The 12,127-nt window shown below is 46.1% G+C and overlaps 2 protein-coding genes across 2 annotated transcripts; one reads left to right on the forward strand and one right to left on the reverse strand.

Annotated features, from left to right (window-relative positions):
• Positions 1–1,487: 1,487 nt before the first annotated feature.
• On the forward strand, positions 1,488–4,549 carry LOC123133807 (purple acid phosphatase 18). The gene is made up of 5 exons (XM_044553214.1): positions 1,488–1,754; positions 2,716–3,384; positions 3,678–3,866; positions 3,976–4,064; positions 4,152–4,549. Exons 1-5 carry the CDS (start codon positions 1,503–1,505, stop codon positions 4,369–4,371), a joined length of 1,419 nt encoding a protein of 472 aa, XP_044409149.1. The 5' UTR covers positions 1,488–1,502; the 3' UTR covers positions 4,372–4,549.
• Positions 4,536–5,578, reverse strand: LOC123133808 (uncharacterized). Its single transcript, XM_044553215.1, has one exon. It carries the CDS (start codon positions 5,576–5,578, stop codon positions 4,631–4,633), a length of 948 nt encoding a protein of 315 aa, XP_044409150.1. The 3' UTR covers positions 4,536–4,630.
• Positions 5,579–12,127: the final 6,549 nt, after the last annotated feature.

Consider the following 12,127-nt stretch of genomic DNA (forward strand, 5'->3'; position numbering starts at 1 on the left):
CACAATACTGCACCTGCTTCGTAATCCAGGAGGATCGTTGTCTCTCAAGCCCTGTAGGCGACTAGGTAGCTGCGTTCCTTCCAGCTTACCTTGCTCGTCGATGCCCCGACAGTTAAGGCCACGGCAGCTCAGATCTGTGTCCCTCCAGTCCTTGCTTGCCGGCGTTGCTGGATGTCGTCGTTCCAAGATCCCCGCTTGGTTCGCCTTGTCGCCCGCCCTACCTTGTACGTCTCAAAGTCTCCCCCTTTTGCCAGATCCTATGCTCGCGGGTTTGGAGGCGTTGCCACCCTCCGATGGCAGGTGCAGCCCCGCCAACCCCTTCCTGACATGGTGGTTCAGATCAACGTTGGCCTCCCAATCTTCGATTCTGGACTCGGCGGCTATGGGATCGCTCAGCTTCAGGCCAGGGAGAGATCCCTGCTTGGCTTGCCGGTGCTGGTAGCGACGGTGCCTGCTGGTGTCGTTTTCCTCCTTGGAGGCGCTGCCAAGGCCTTCAGCTGCACCCCTCTTTGAGCTCAGGGGAAACCCTAGGTCCGGGTCCCTCGGACCGGATAGTGATGGTGTCTCGGTGTCGTATTCCTTCTTGAAGGCACTATCTTGATCGTTCGCGGTGTCCCCGGTTATGGCTCGGATGATGTTGGAGTTCTCGTTGGCTTGGCATTGCCGCCCTTGGCTCGGGTCTGGTAGGTTTAACTGTGTTGTATCCTCTGTACGGGCTGAGCATCCCTTGTCCCCCTGCTCCGGGCACCATGTACACACCTGCCTGCGTTCGTGTCATGTGTTGTATCCCTGTGTACTCACTCCACTCCTTCTATCAATGAAATGATACGCAAGCTTTGCGTATTCGCGAAAAAAAATAATGATGATAAGAGCATGATGCAAAGAACACACGCAACATGAGCCCCTACCATCGGTTAATGGATGACATGTTTGTGAGTGGTTCTATGAGGAGACCTACGGCTACACGATATGAGATTCTTAGCTATCCTATCGTTTTCCAAAAATAAATATAAATAAAAAGTTTGTTAAAATAAATACTCCAATCCATCCTAAAATAAGTGACTCAACTTTGTATTAAACTTGTACGGAGGGAGTATAACAAGAAGAGTCGTGTAATCAAGGTCACCACGGTTTCAATGGTGGTCCCAAAAGCCCTGTCGGCGACGAGCATAGATTTATTTGCGTATTTTACTAACTATATAATCGATTTTTTATGACATAACACGGTCTTGAAGATGATATTTTGACCATCAAATGTTACCTTATAAAATCGAAAACTAATCAATATTATCAGGAATAGGAGGTTGAACTAGTTAAAATATTTCTAAAAGCCAACCTTTTTTTTTTTTGACATGTTCTAAAAGCCACCCTTGAAATCATGACAAACGCGCTCACACAAAATAGGAAAAGAAAAACAGAACAACCAGGTTGCTTGCAGCAGGGCACCAAAGCCCTCCACCTCCAACAACCAGAGCGCACTCATGAGCAAGCCAGGCGGTGCGATGGAACCCCTGGGCGCAGCGCGGAGGAGGCCTCCCGCCATGGCCGCGCCCGCGCTCCTCCCCCTCCTGCTCCTCCTCCTCACGCTCGCCCTGTCCTCCTGCGGCGGCGCGGCCGCCGCCTCCGGGGCTCCGGTCGGGGAGGATTACGTCCGGCCGCCGGCCCGGCCCCGCGGGGGCCAGCGGAAGGCCCTCCTCGGCCTCTTCCCCTGGAGCAAGAAGAAGGCCTCCGCTTCCGCCTCCGATCCCCAGCAGGTGACGTGACCTCTCGCGCTCTTTGCTCTTGGATCGCTCCATACCAAGGGGATTGGCGACGCTTTGGGAAGAAGAAAAGAAATGGACTTTTTCTTTCTTTCTTGATTAGACTGCGAGTTAGCGGCTGGATCGTCCCGAGGTTATTTCTTCCTGTGATTGTTAAGCTGAATCGACGATTCCGTGTTGTGGCTGGCCGTTTCTTGATACACTCCCTGGTTGTTAAGTATATATATTGAGTATTCTGGGGTTAAATCACAGGATCGAGCTGATCTATTGTACGGTGAATTAATTTAGCTCTGAACTATAGTATACTATAATCACCATACAATAGATCAGCTCTGAACTAGTAGTAGTACTAAACTGTGGTTGTCTTATTAGAGGCTACTTGTCCTCAGATGTCTCGTTAGACAATTTGCTGGACATATCTTAATTCCAGTCTTGGATGATAGTGTATTTTGATGGTGAGGTTCAACGTTTTGTGTGTGTCTATTTGAGTACTTTAGACTACTGTGCGTCTGTGCTATTCTAATTATATATGCCATGTAGCCTGGATTGAACTGATCAATTTGCCATAGACAAGTACAGATGATGGAAGCGTGCATAGTGCAGGTTATGTTGAATTGGCAGCATCTTGATTTTGTATTTGATCGTGTCACATAGTAGTATTTTATGTATGTTTGGACTTGCACACAGGCTCATTTACCTTCCAGTTAATTTAATCTACCCCTGTCCCAGACAGATTTATGTCTTGCCTTGGTGCCGATACCCGGAACCCGTCTAGTTCCGCAGTGTTCAGTTTCCTGAATTCACTTGATCCCAGAAGTTTACAGTTTTATGTACCAGATCCTGTGTGTTATCCCACAGTACTTGCAAAGTCCTCATTCATAGCTTTGGTGTTATACTTTTTTGCTACTATAAAGTTCATCAACTGCTGAACTCTGTGCTATAATATGTTTTACAGGTGCACATTTCGCTATCTGGAGAGAAGCACATGAGAATTACATGGGTCACAGATGATAACTCTGTCCCCTCAGTTGTGGAATATGGAACTACGTCCAACACATACACATCCTCATCTAATGGAGAAAGCACGTCCTACAGCTACTTAATGTACAGCTCGGGAAAGATCCACCATGTTGTTATTGGACCTCTTGAAGACAACACTATATACTACTACCGATGCGGAGGACGAGGTTCAGAGTTCCAACTTAAGACACCCCCCTCCCAGTTCCCGCTGTCATTGGCTGTTGTAGGCGATCTTGGGCAGACCAGTTGGACAACATCAACATTAAACCACATTAAGCAATGTGAATATGACATGCTTTTACTTCCTGGTGATCTCTCTTATGCTGATTATATGCAACATTTGTGGGATACCTTTGGTGAGTTGGTGGAGCCACTTGCTAGCACCCGGCCCTGGATGGTGACACAAGGCAACCATGAAAAGGAGAGGATACCATTTTTGAAGTCTGGATTTCAATCATATAATGCACGATGGAAGATGCCTTATGAAGAGAGTGGTTCCACATCAAATTTGTACTACTCATTTGAGGTTGCAGGGGTGCATGTTATAATGCTAGGCTCTTATACAGATTATGATGAGAGTTCGGATCAGTATGCTTGGCTTAAGGTTCGTAACTTCCTAACTCCATGTCATATTGCATTGCAGCTGCTGCTAGTTTCTGAATATCATTTAAGATGTTCTCCTAAAGAATTAAAGTATTTCTTTACTAGTACTCTGCTAGAAAGGTAGAGTGACCGTTCATAGTTACACCTACACTCGGAACTTATGTTAATTTTTTTGTAACTGATATGAGTTAATTTTTGGTCGGTGTATTCTTCCATTTTATCTTAAACGCGATGTGCTTAGCTTAAAAGTTAAATCATTTTTACTGACAGAAGACCGCCTTTTCTGCTTTACAGGCTGATCTTGCCAACATAGATAGAAAGAGGACCCCGTGGCTCGTTGTTCTGTTGCATGTGCCATGGTATAACAGCAACTGGGCTCATCAGGGTGAAGGTGACAGTATGATGAGTGCGATGGAGCCTTTGCTACATGCCGCTCATGTGGATATTATAATCTCAGGTCACGTGCACGCTTATGAACGCACGGTATGACTCCTTGCAGATCACCAGTAGCACACCACTGTTCGAATTTGAGCCTCTGGCCATGTAACTCAGTTACGTAAAGGTTTCAGATGACCATTCGCTGTTTGTGCAGGAGCGAGTCTACAAAGGCGGGATTAATCCATGTGGTGCTGTTCATATAACTATCGGCGATGGTGGAAACCGGGAAGGCTTGGCCCGCAGGTACCTTTGCCCTCCTCGTTGTTAGTGCATCTGAATCCAAATCGCTTTAGTGCCACTAGATTGATATGCCTATCTTGGTATCTTCAGGTACCATAACCCGAAACCCCTCTGGTCGGTGTTCCGGGAAGCGAGCTTTGGGCACGGCGAGCTAAAGATCGTCAACTCCACGCACGCGCACTGGACTTGGCACAGGAACGACGATGAAGAGCCGGTGAGAACAGATGACGTCTGGATAACCTCGCTGGCTGGTTCGCAGTGCGTCCAGGACAGCAGCCGTGAGTTCAGGAAGATACTCATGTCCCCTTGAGACGATCATTCGGGTCGATATATAACTTAGTCTGAAAAGAGCTTGCCATGTAGTAGTACTGTATATGTATATATGTGTGTGTAAGACTACCTGCTAAACCATAGCCTGATAAGCTTTTTGCTGTATATGGGTAAACCAATGAGAACATGTACTCCATGTCATAGTTGGCCTGTTTTAACCGCTCAGTATGATATGAAATGCTGATTCAGAAAACAACATCTGGACTGAAACTGCATCCAGAAGAAGTCGAGAGAAATTATTATGGCTTGCAGTTCTCATCCTTGCAGCGTCGCTGGTCGGCGATCATCGACTCGAAGACGGCCAGAACACGATCCAACTCTGCCTCGTCCTCCCCAAGCTCCTTCATGGCGACGACGATGCTCTCGATGGTCGACAGGCACCCGGCCTTGGGCTCATGCCTCACCTCGCCGTACAGGCTGACACCATCTGCTTCCACCTTCACGTGCGGCACGAGCTGCAGCCATGGGTTCTCGTGGTACATCCGGTGCGCCTTCGCCCAGGTGCCATCCAGCACGATCAGATGTTTGACTAGTACCTGGTGATCTGAAGCTGCGTCGATGGCGGTCGCGCGCTGGCATGGGAACAGCAGGGCCGAGTGCGGCGGTATGGCGATGGAGAACTCATGTTGGAGCTCCGGCGACGGCGAGGCTTGGTCGCCTGTGCTACGTCTGGGCTTGTTGTTCTGTGTCTTGGTGACGGTGAAGCCGTTGGAGACGGCGAGTTTGGCAAGAGGAGAACATCTTGACGGCCACCTGATCTTGGCGTTCGCGCCGACGCCGCGCTCGATGTCGATCATGAGCTGCTTCTCCGTGTAAGCGATGGAGCACTTGTCCATGGTTTCCACCGTCCAAGCTTCTCCAATGGCGGCACCGGCTTCAGCATTTTCAGTTTCTCCGCCTCCAAGTCCAATATTCGTTGTGAGGAGGAAGCTGGCGCGGTGGGCGACGTCGGCGACCTGGGCGACGGCGAGGTTGCGGAGGCCGAGGCGGGCGACGCGGACGGAGCTGAGCGGGTGCTGGGCCTCCGTGGGGTGCTGCAGCACAGTGACGCCGACGGCGGTGTCCAGCGGGGGCCCGCGGAGGCGGCCGCAGAGGCAGACGCGGAGGGGCTTCGTGCAGACGGCGCACACGGGGCGGCGGGGGCGCTGGCCGGGCTCCCGGCAAAGTTGCGGGTCGCTCGCCGCCATGGCCACGGGTGCCGAGGTCGGCAGTGTTGCTGCTGCTCGGTTGGGGGTGGCGGCCGAGTAGGGGGGCTTTGGATGCAGTGGAAAAATGGAGGATTTGAACTGATGCCCCGTTCGGATTCGGATTGGCGAAATTCCAAGAGAATTAGTAGTGCGGAAGATCGGCATTTTTGCCAAAAAGAGATCTCAGCGGCATGCGGGAAGCTCGCCTCGCTGCTTCAAACGAGTGGATGGGGCGACGAGAAGATTTGTTCCTCACCATAAAAATGCGGGGTCCATTTGTCTGTCGGTGACATGAGATGAAATGATGAAACTAAGCAAACGGTGCTCCAGTATGAATTTTAGGATTAGCAAATGAGAGTGCTAGTCGCCACTTTCCTCCGGTGGAATTGGTTTGTGGTTTGTGTCTTGTGGGTTGTGTCTTGGATTTTCATGTTGCGCCTACGTCTCTTTCATCTGAAGTCTGTGTTATGTAAATCGAAAAACCCGATTCACTTTTTCTCGAGGAATCTGCACAAGCATTGACTTTTCATATGAAAAAGAAAGAGGGTGGCTCATGTACAAGATGGTGACACGGTTTTAGGGAACATACAGAAACCCCCAAACCCGAAAACCTCAACTAGCCTAGGCCCGACGAACGCTAAATCGTGTTGCTTCATGCCCTCGAAGGTTAGCGGCGACACCTCAAGGTGGGCGACTCGAGTACCATTGAAGATGTGATTGTTTCTTTCCTTCTATAATAAGTTAAAAAAAGTGTAGAGAAGGTGTTGCTATGGTGACTTCATAATTTCTTTGACTTCTTGAAGCACCCCCCCCCCCCCCACCAATGCCCAGGGTCCATGATTGTTAGAGTAGTCATGTTATGCTCCCCGCTTCAGGAAACATGCCTCAGATTTGCGCCCGTCCAAATGAGCAATCACATCGAAGGTTGGTCACAGTCTTTGAGGCCTGGAGGCAAAGCTAACAACGAGGGGCATGAATAGTGGCAGAGCTTCATTGGGACCAACCTCGCCCATGGCCCCCAGCTCACAACAAAATTTATGTATATCCCTTAGTATTAGGCCTATTTATCCACTAAAATTCATCCCAAAGTACTTATGTTTGGCCCCTCCACGATTTTGGCTCAAGCTCCGCCATTGGTCAAGAGGCCATCCCTACACGGCGAGCATGTCAGTAGTGAGAATCCTTTCGTGCAGCACCAACAAGGAGAAAATTTTGCACTTTCGGTCAACATGGGCGGACCAGATCTTGGAAGAGTCGAAGTTTGAGTGGGAGCCATGGAATTCTGTCGCGTAAGCCAAGGTCGAGGAGTACATTCCAGAAGTGGTTAGTTTCCAGCCAATGGAGGCATGCTGGTCCGAGATGAGTTGGGTATGTTGAATCCATCCCAACATGTGAACAAAGTCACCCAGTTGCACCATGATGGTAATGCATGCGATCACACAGATCCAGTTGTTGTTGTCAAACTCCTTCTAAACAAATCAATTCTTTCCAGTAGCAATCTTGAAAAGTTTTGGCCACACATGCTTAACTTGCTCATGATCACTCCAATTATCATGCTAGAATAAAGCCATGTCGCCATTGTCGGTGGTTATGATTGCAGAAGCCCGAAAAAGATCCATATTTGTATGTTCACATGGGAGCTATGAGCCCACCCATGGGTGGTTGAGGTCAGTCCACTGCGGCCAAGGCCATCAGAAGCACAATGCCCTACCAAATATGTCCATGTTGGCAATACCGAGGGCAGCAAGCATCTTTGGATGACACATGGTTTTCCAGCTCATAATAGAATGGCCCACCGTAACTTCTCACAGTCGTCCCACTGGTAGATATTACGCATGATCCTGTCCAACTTATTTAAGGCCCATTTAGGAAAATGAAGCGCCATGAGGTGATATATCATAGTTGCCAGTGTGGACATATTTAGCGATGATGATTCTCCAAGGGAGCAATAGATTTTCCCCTTTCCACCCAGCCAAAACCTAGTCGAGATCTTATCGAAGATGGATTTTAGCTCCATTCAATGAAGGGACAGAAGTGCAGAGGGAGGTATAGACACCAACTCAGCAATGAAGTGATCTTTGTCAAGAAAGCCGAGAGAAACATCATTCTATTCGATGTTAGCACATTCGATTAGGAAAAATCTCAAACCTCGCCAGATCAGCAACCAGCCCCACTCATCGCACCAAAGTAGTCATGGATAGCAGAAATGGAACGAACTTACTCCCTTTTAGGGTTAGTCTGATTTTTTGGTGAAGCTAGTTCTACCTCAACAACAGGATCTGCAAATGGATTTTCAACTTAACAGTCTCTGCTTCAATTTGTGATGAAAGGTCGACTAGTTTTCACCAAATATTCACAAATGGAGAATAGGTTGGCTTAGGTCTTGCCTACCCTAGTCTCGATCTGACAGAGTACCTTTATGAAGAAGTGTTGCATTTATGACAAATTCATGTTTGTCCAGAACCTCATCAAGCAGCTACATCGGTCGAACACTCTGGGCCTTTCCTCGGATTGGACAACTTTAAGGCCTTCGATTCTGTCCACTAGTCATACTTGCTCGAGGTTCTCCATGGCTTGAGTTTTGAGCAACATTGTAGGAACTCACTCTGCATGCCCCTGCCAACTTCATCTTCAAGGATCCTCATGAATAGCAACCCGATAAGCCTTTCGCCCATGCTCGGGGCCTATGACAGGGGCCCCTGCCATAGACCTGCTCCAGAAGCTTTTGTAGGTGGGCGTCCTTAAGCCAGTCGCACGCTCGCTCGACAATCTTCATGATCTCCCTTGCAAAATGGGATTGGCTAGGAAGGCTAAGCCTTGGTTTGGCGGTCACGGCTTCAATTCACGGTGGTATTCATTGATAGATAACCCCCTTCCCGCGAAACAGCAGCAACGTCCCCAACCCCGTAGTGTCGTCTTGTAAGTTAGTCATAGTGGAGAAGACAATGTATATGGACAGAAGCACAGAAGATGGAGATTGTTTAGGCAAGAATACAATGAAGAATACACGATCATATTTTTAAAATCTTGAATATTTTTTATTTCACAAACATTTTGTTTGAAATCATGATTTCTTTTGTAATATGCGAATAGTTTAAATTCACGAACATTTTATGATTTCCTGAACATTTTTAAATTCACAAACATTTTATGATTTTTCGATTTTAAAAAACTCATAAATTTTTAAAATTTGGATTTTTTTTGAAAATCCTAAATTAATTAAAACAAGAGAATAAAAACAGAAATGAGAAAAAAAGCAAAACACAAAAAGAGAAAAACAGGGAGCGTCACGCCCTGCAAAAAGGGCTGACCCATGAAGGCGAGGGGAGGATGAGGGGCGCTTGATATATAAGAGAGAAAAAGAGAAAAATAATGGTAGAAGAACCAGGGATCAAACCCCGGTCTTGCATGAGAAAGACTGAAGTCTCAGCCACTATGATGCATGTGTACTTGTGATAGTGACGAGGGTATCACACTATAAGCACCATTACTCGAGAAAAAAAAAATCAAATCCAATTGCTATCTTCGGCGTAGTGGGTAATTTGTGACAATTTCAGGGAGTAATTTTAGGACGGACGGGCTGAATCACTAATGAGTTTATTATTGGTATATAGATAGGATAAAGTTGAGCCGAAAGGTTTCAATCTCTACCTGATAATAAAGCACGTATCACTTCTGTTTGCCCGTCACGCCTTTTTGCAAAAAACCTCATAGTTTGACCCGCAGTCCATCTTTAAGTCAGGACAACTTATTTTTCTCACTTTACATAAAAACCCTTGACTTTTATACTAATCAACCCGAAGTTCAAATTCAAGTCACGACGAAATGTTTTCTGAATTTTGACATAAACCCCCTTAATATTTGTGTTAATCAACCCGCAGTCCATCTGGAATAATTATTTCTCAAACTAATAATATCTTTTAAACCCTAACTTCAATTTCAACATGTTATATATGAAATTTGATTAAAAAATGTGTAAAATCTAAATATGATATTACTTTTATCTATAAACTATTAAAAAATTGCTATTTAGGGTGGAACCTAAATCAATGGCGCATGATCCGTCATTCCTTCGTACCTACGTCGACTCGTATTGCAAATGAACATGTCACACACATTGCTCTGTGTTGCTTGGCAAGGAGTGAGTGAGGGAAATGATTACAATGAATCAATTACAATTCGTAGGCATGTTGTGCTTCCACCAGCTTCTCTCTTTGGTACATGTCCGATGATCGAAGACCCTACATACATGTTTTTATGGGCGAAATCCACACGCGTACTTACCAACGGACTACACAATTTTCTTTTTATAGTGAGTACACAAGTAATGTTTATATCATATAGCCATATACATACACTTATAAAATTCATGAACATCGAAAAAATCCAAACAATTCTTGTGATAGTCATGAACGATTAATATTGAAACGGATACATAGGTTCTTAATTTATGTTTTATCCGCTGCATGAGACGGTGGCACATATAAACTTTCTTCAATAGACTTAGTTTATATACTCGGCCTCCTTAGTGTTGAACGGCACCGGCCGATTGCTATCTGACTCTGGCTGTAGGTGCACGCCATCAATATTACAAGTCAGAACCAAAATTGAATCGAAATGAGAACAGTGGCTCGGATAAAAAAATTATTTACTCTCCCGTTGCAATGCACGGGCATGTTTGCTAATTCAAAATAAATTCATGAGGGTGCGATATCTGATTAAGATCCACCCAACGTGAAGAAATTGGTTAATCGGCACAAATATATGAATCTATACCTAATAATAAAGGGGCTATTGCTTAAGTTGCAAAATATTACCCACCAATGCCACCTATAAGTGATAAAAAAAATGTTTTACAGCGGGGAATCCCCCGCCTGGGCCGGCCCATGCTGTGAGGACCTCCTATACCACGCCCTGCGCGCTGGGAGAGGACGCAGAATGCCTGTTGTGGCCGGCCCAAGTCTGGGCGGCCTGTTTTTAAAATTTCGTTTCTTTTTTTCTATTTTAAATAATTTGGGACTTCAAAAAAGTTCCAAACATTAGAAAAAAGGAGAATTTTTAAATAAAGTTTAGTAAATCATAAAATGTTTGCAGATTCAATAAATGTCTGTGATTTAGTAAAAAGTATTTTCTTATTCATAAAATGTTCAAAAATTTGAAAACAAATGTTTGGAAAATCAACAAATGTTAATGATTTTTAAAAAAGTATGTTTATTATAATATATTTACGAAATTGAACAAAATTTCACCAATTCAAAAAATGTTCATGAATGGGTAAATATCATAAAATTCAAAAACTGTCCGTGATTTACAAAATACTTTATTCATTCCTAAAATGTTCTCTGATTCAATAAATGTCCATTAAATCGAAAAAATGTTCGTGAATTTTAAAAATAGTTCCACCAATTTCCATAAAAATATTCATCAATTCAGAAATGTTCGCCGAATAATGATTTTTTTTAAAAAGTGTTCACAATTTAGAGAAATTGTTTGCAAATATTATAAATTGTTCATGAATTCAAAAAATGTTCTTATTTTTAAAAAATAATCAAAAATTTGTAAACATGTTCACGAATTTTAAAAATGTTCATGATCTTAAGAAAATGTTTATGATTTCAATTTTTTCCAATGATTTCACGAAATTGAAAGTGATGGTTTATCTCAATGATGCACCAAAATGTGGTCAGTGCCATTGAAGATTATGAATGTTTTTTCCGTTGCAATGCAAAGACCCTTTTGCTAGTGAACTAATTAAGATGAATTTAGTTTTATTTCGTTATACAACGACAATGGTAGGAGTACAAATTAATGCAAGTGGCACGTACAAACAAAATAAAATGATTTTAGTTTCTTTCCCAGGGAATAATGATGCACGCGTGTAGTCATCACCCACCTAAAGAACAAGATGGGGATATTTCTCGTCGTCAAACCTATATTTGAACGACCTGTGCTTGATCATGAGGAGCTCCCCGCCGTCGCATCGCTCCACCTCCACGCCGGTGAGCACGGCGAGCTTGAACCTCTCTGACCACGATATGTCATTCCGAAATAGCCTGGCGACGCAGAACCGACCGCCATCGCCCAGGTGCACGAGGTGCGACTTAAGATTCCAGCTCCTGCGGGGCACCCTGAAGCTCTCCCACACGCCGCGCGCCGGCGCGGCGGCGGCGCCGCCCCCGGAGGCGTGCAGGTCCCACGCGGCGAGGAGGCTGCTGTCCACGGCCGGGAAGCTGAACCAGAGGCCGTGCTCCGGGGCGCACGCGGCGCGCCCTTGGAACGGCAGCGCCCGGTCGGTGAGCTTGCTCCACTCGCCGGTCACCGTGTGCATGGAGTAGGTCCCGTGGCCGCGCGCGGATGCCCAGATGTGCCAACCGTCGACCGGCGCCGCGTAGGCGCCGTACGCGTCGCCGCTCTGGTAGGGAGGCGGCGACGGCGGGTAGGTGTACCAGTGCCAGTCGTGCCGGCACGCGGGCTCACGGATTAACCCCCGGACGGGCGTCTCGTCCTCGCCGGCGGCGAGCGGCACGTCCTCGCGCTCGGGCGATGTGA

This window comes from Triticum aestivum, chromosome 6B (genome assembly GCF_018294505.1).
Source record: "Triticum aestivum cultivar Chinese Spring chromosome 6B, IWGSC CS RefSeq v2.1, whole genome shotgun sequence".
Taxonomy (NCBI): domain Eukaryota; kingdom Viridiplantae; phylum Streptophyta; class Magnoliopsida; order Poales; family Poaceae; genus Triticum; species Triticum aestivum.

Excerpts from the sequence above, each read along its gene's own strand:
- LOC123133807 (XM_044553214.1), top strand. The coding sequence starts at position 1,503 with ATGGAACCCCTGGGCGCAGCGCGGAGGAGGCCTCCCGCCATGGCCGCG. Across the intron at positions 1,755-2,715 it reads CCGCCTCCGATCCCCAGCAG|GTGCACATTTCGCTATCTGG; the intron begins GTGACGTGACCT and ends TATGTTTTACAG. Across the intron at positions 3,867-3,975 it reads TGCACGCTTATGAACGCACG|GAGCGAGTCTACAAAGGCGG; the intron begins GTATGACTCCTT and ends CTGTTTGTGCAG.
- LOC123133808 (XM_044553215.1), bottom strand. The coding sequence starts at position 5,578 with ATGGCGGCGAGCGACCCGCAACTTTGCCGGGAGCCCGGCCAGCGCCCC.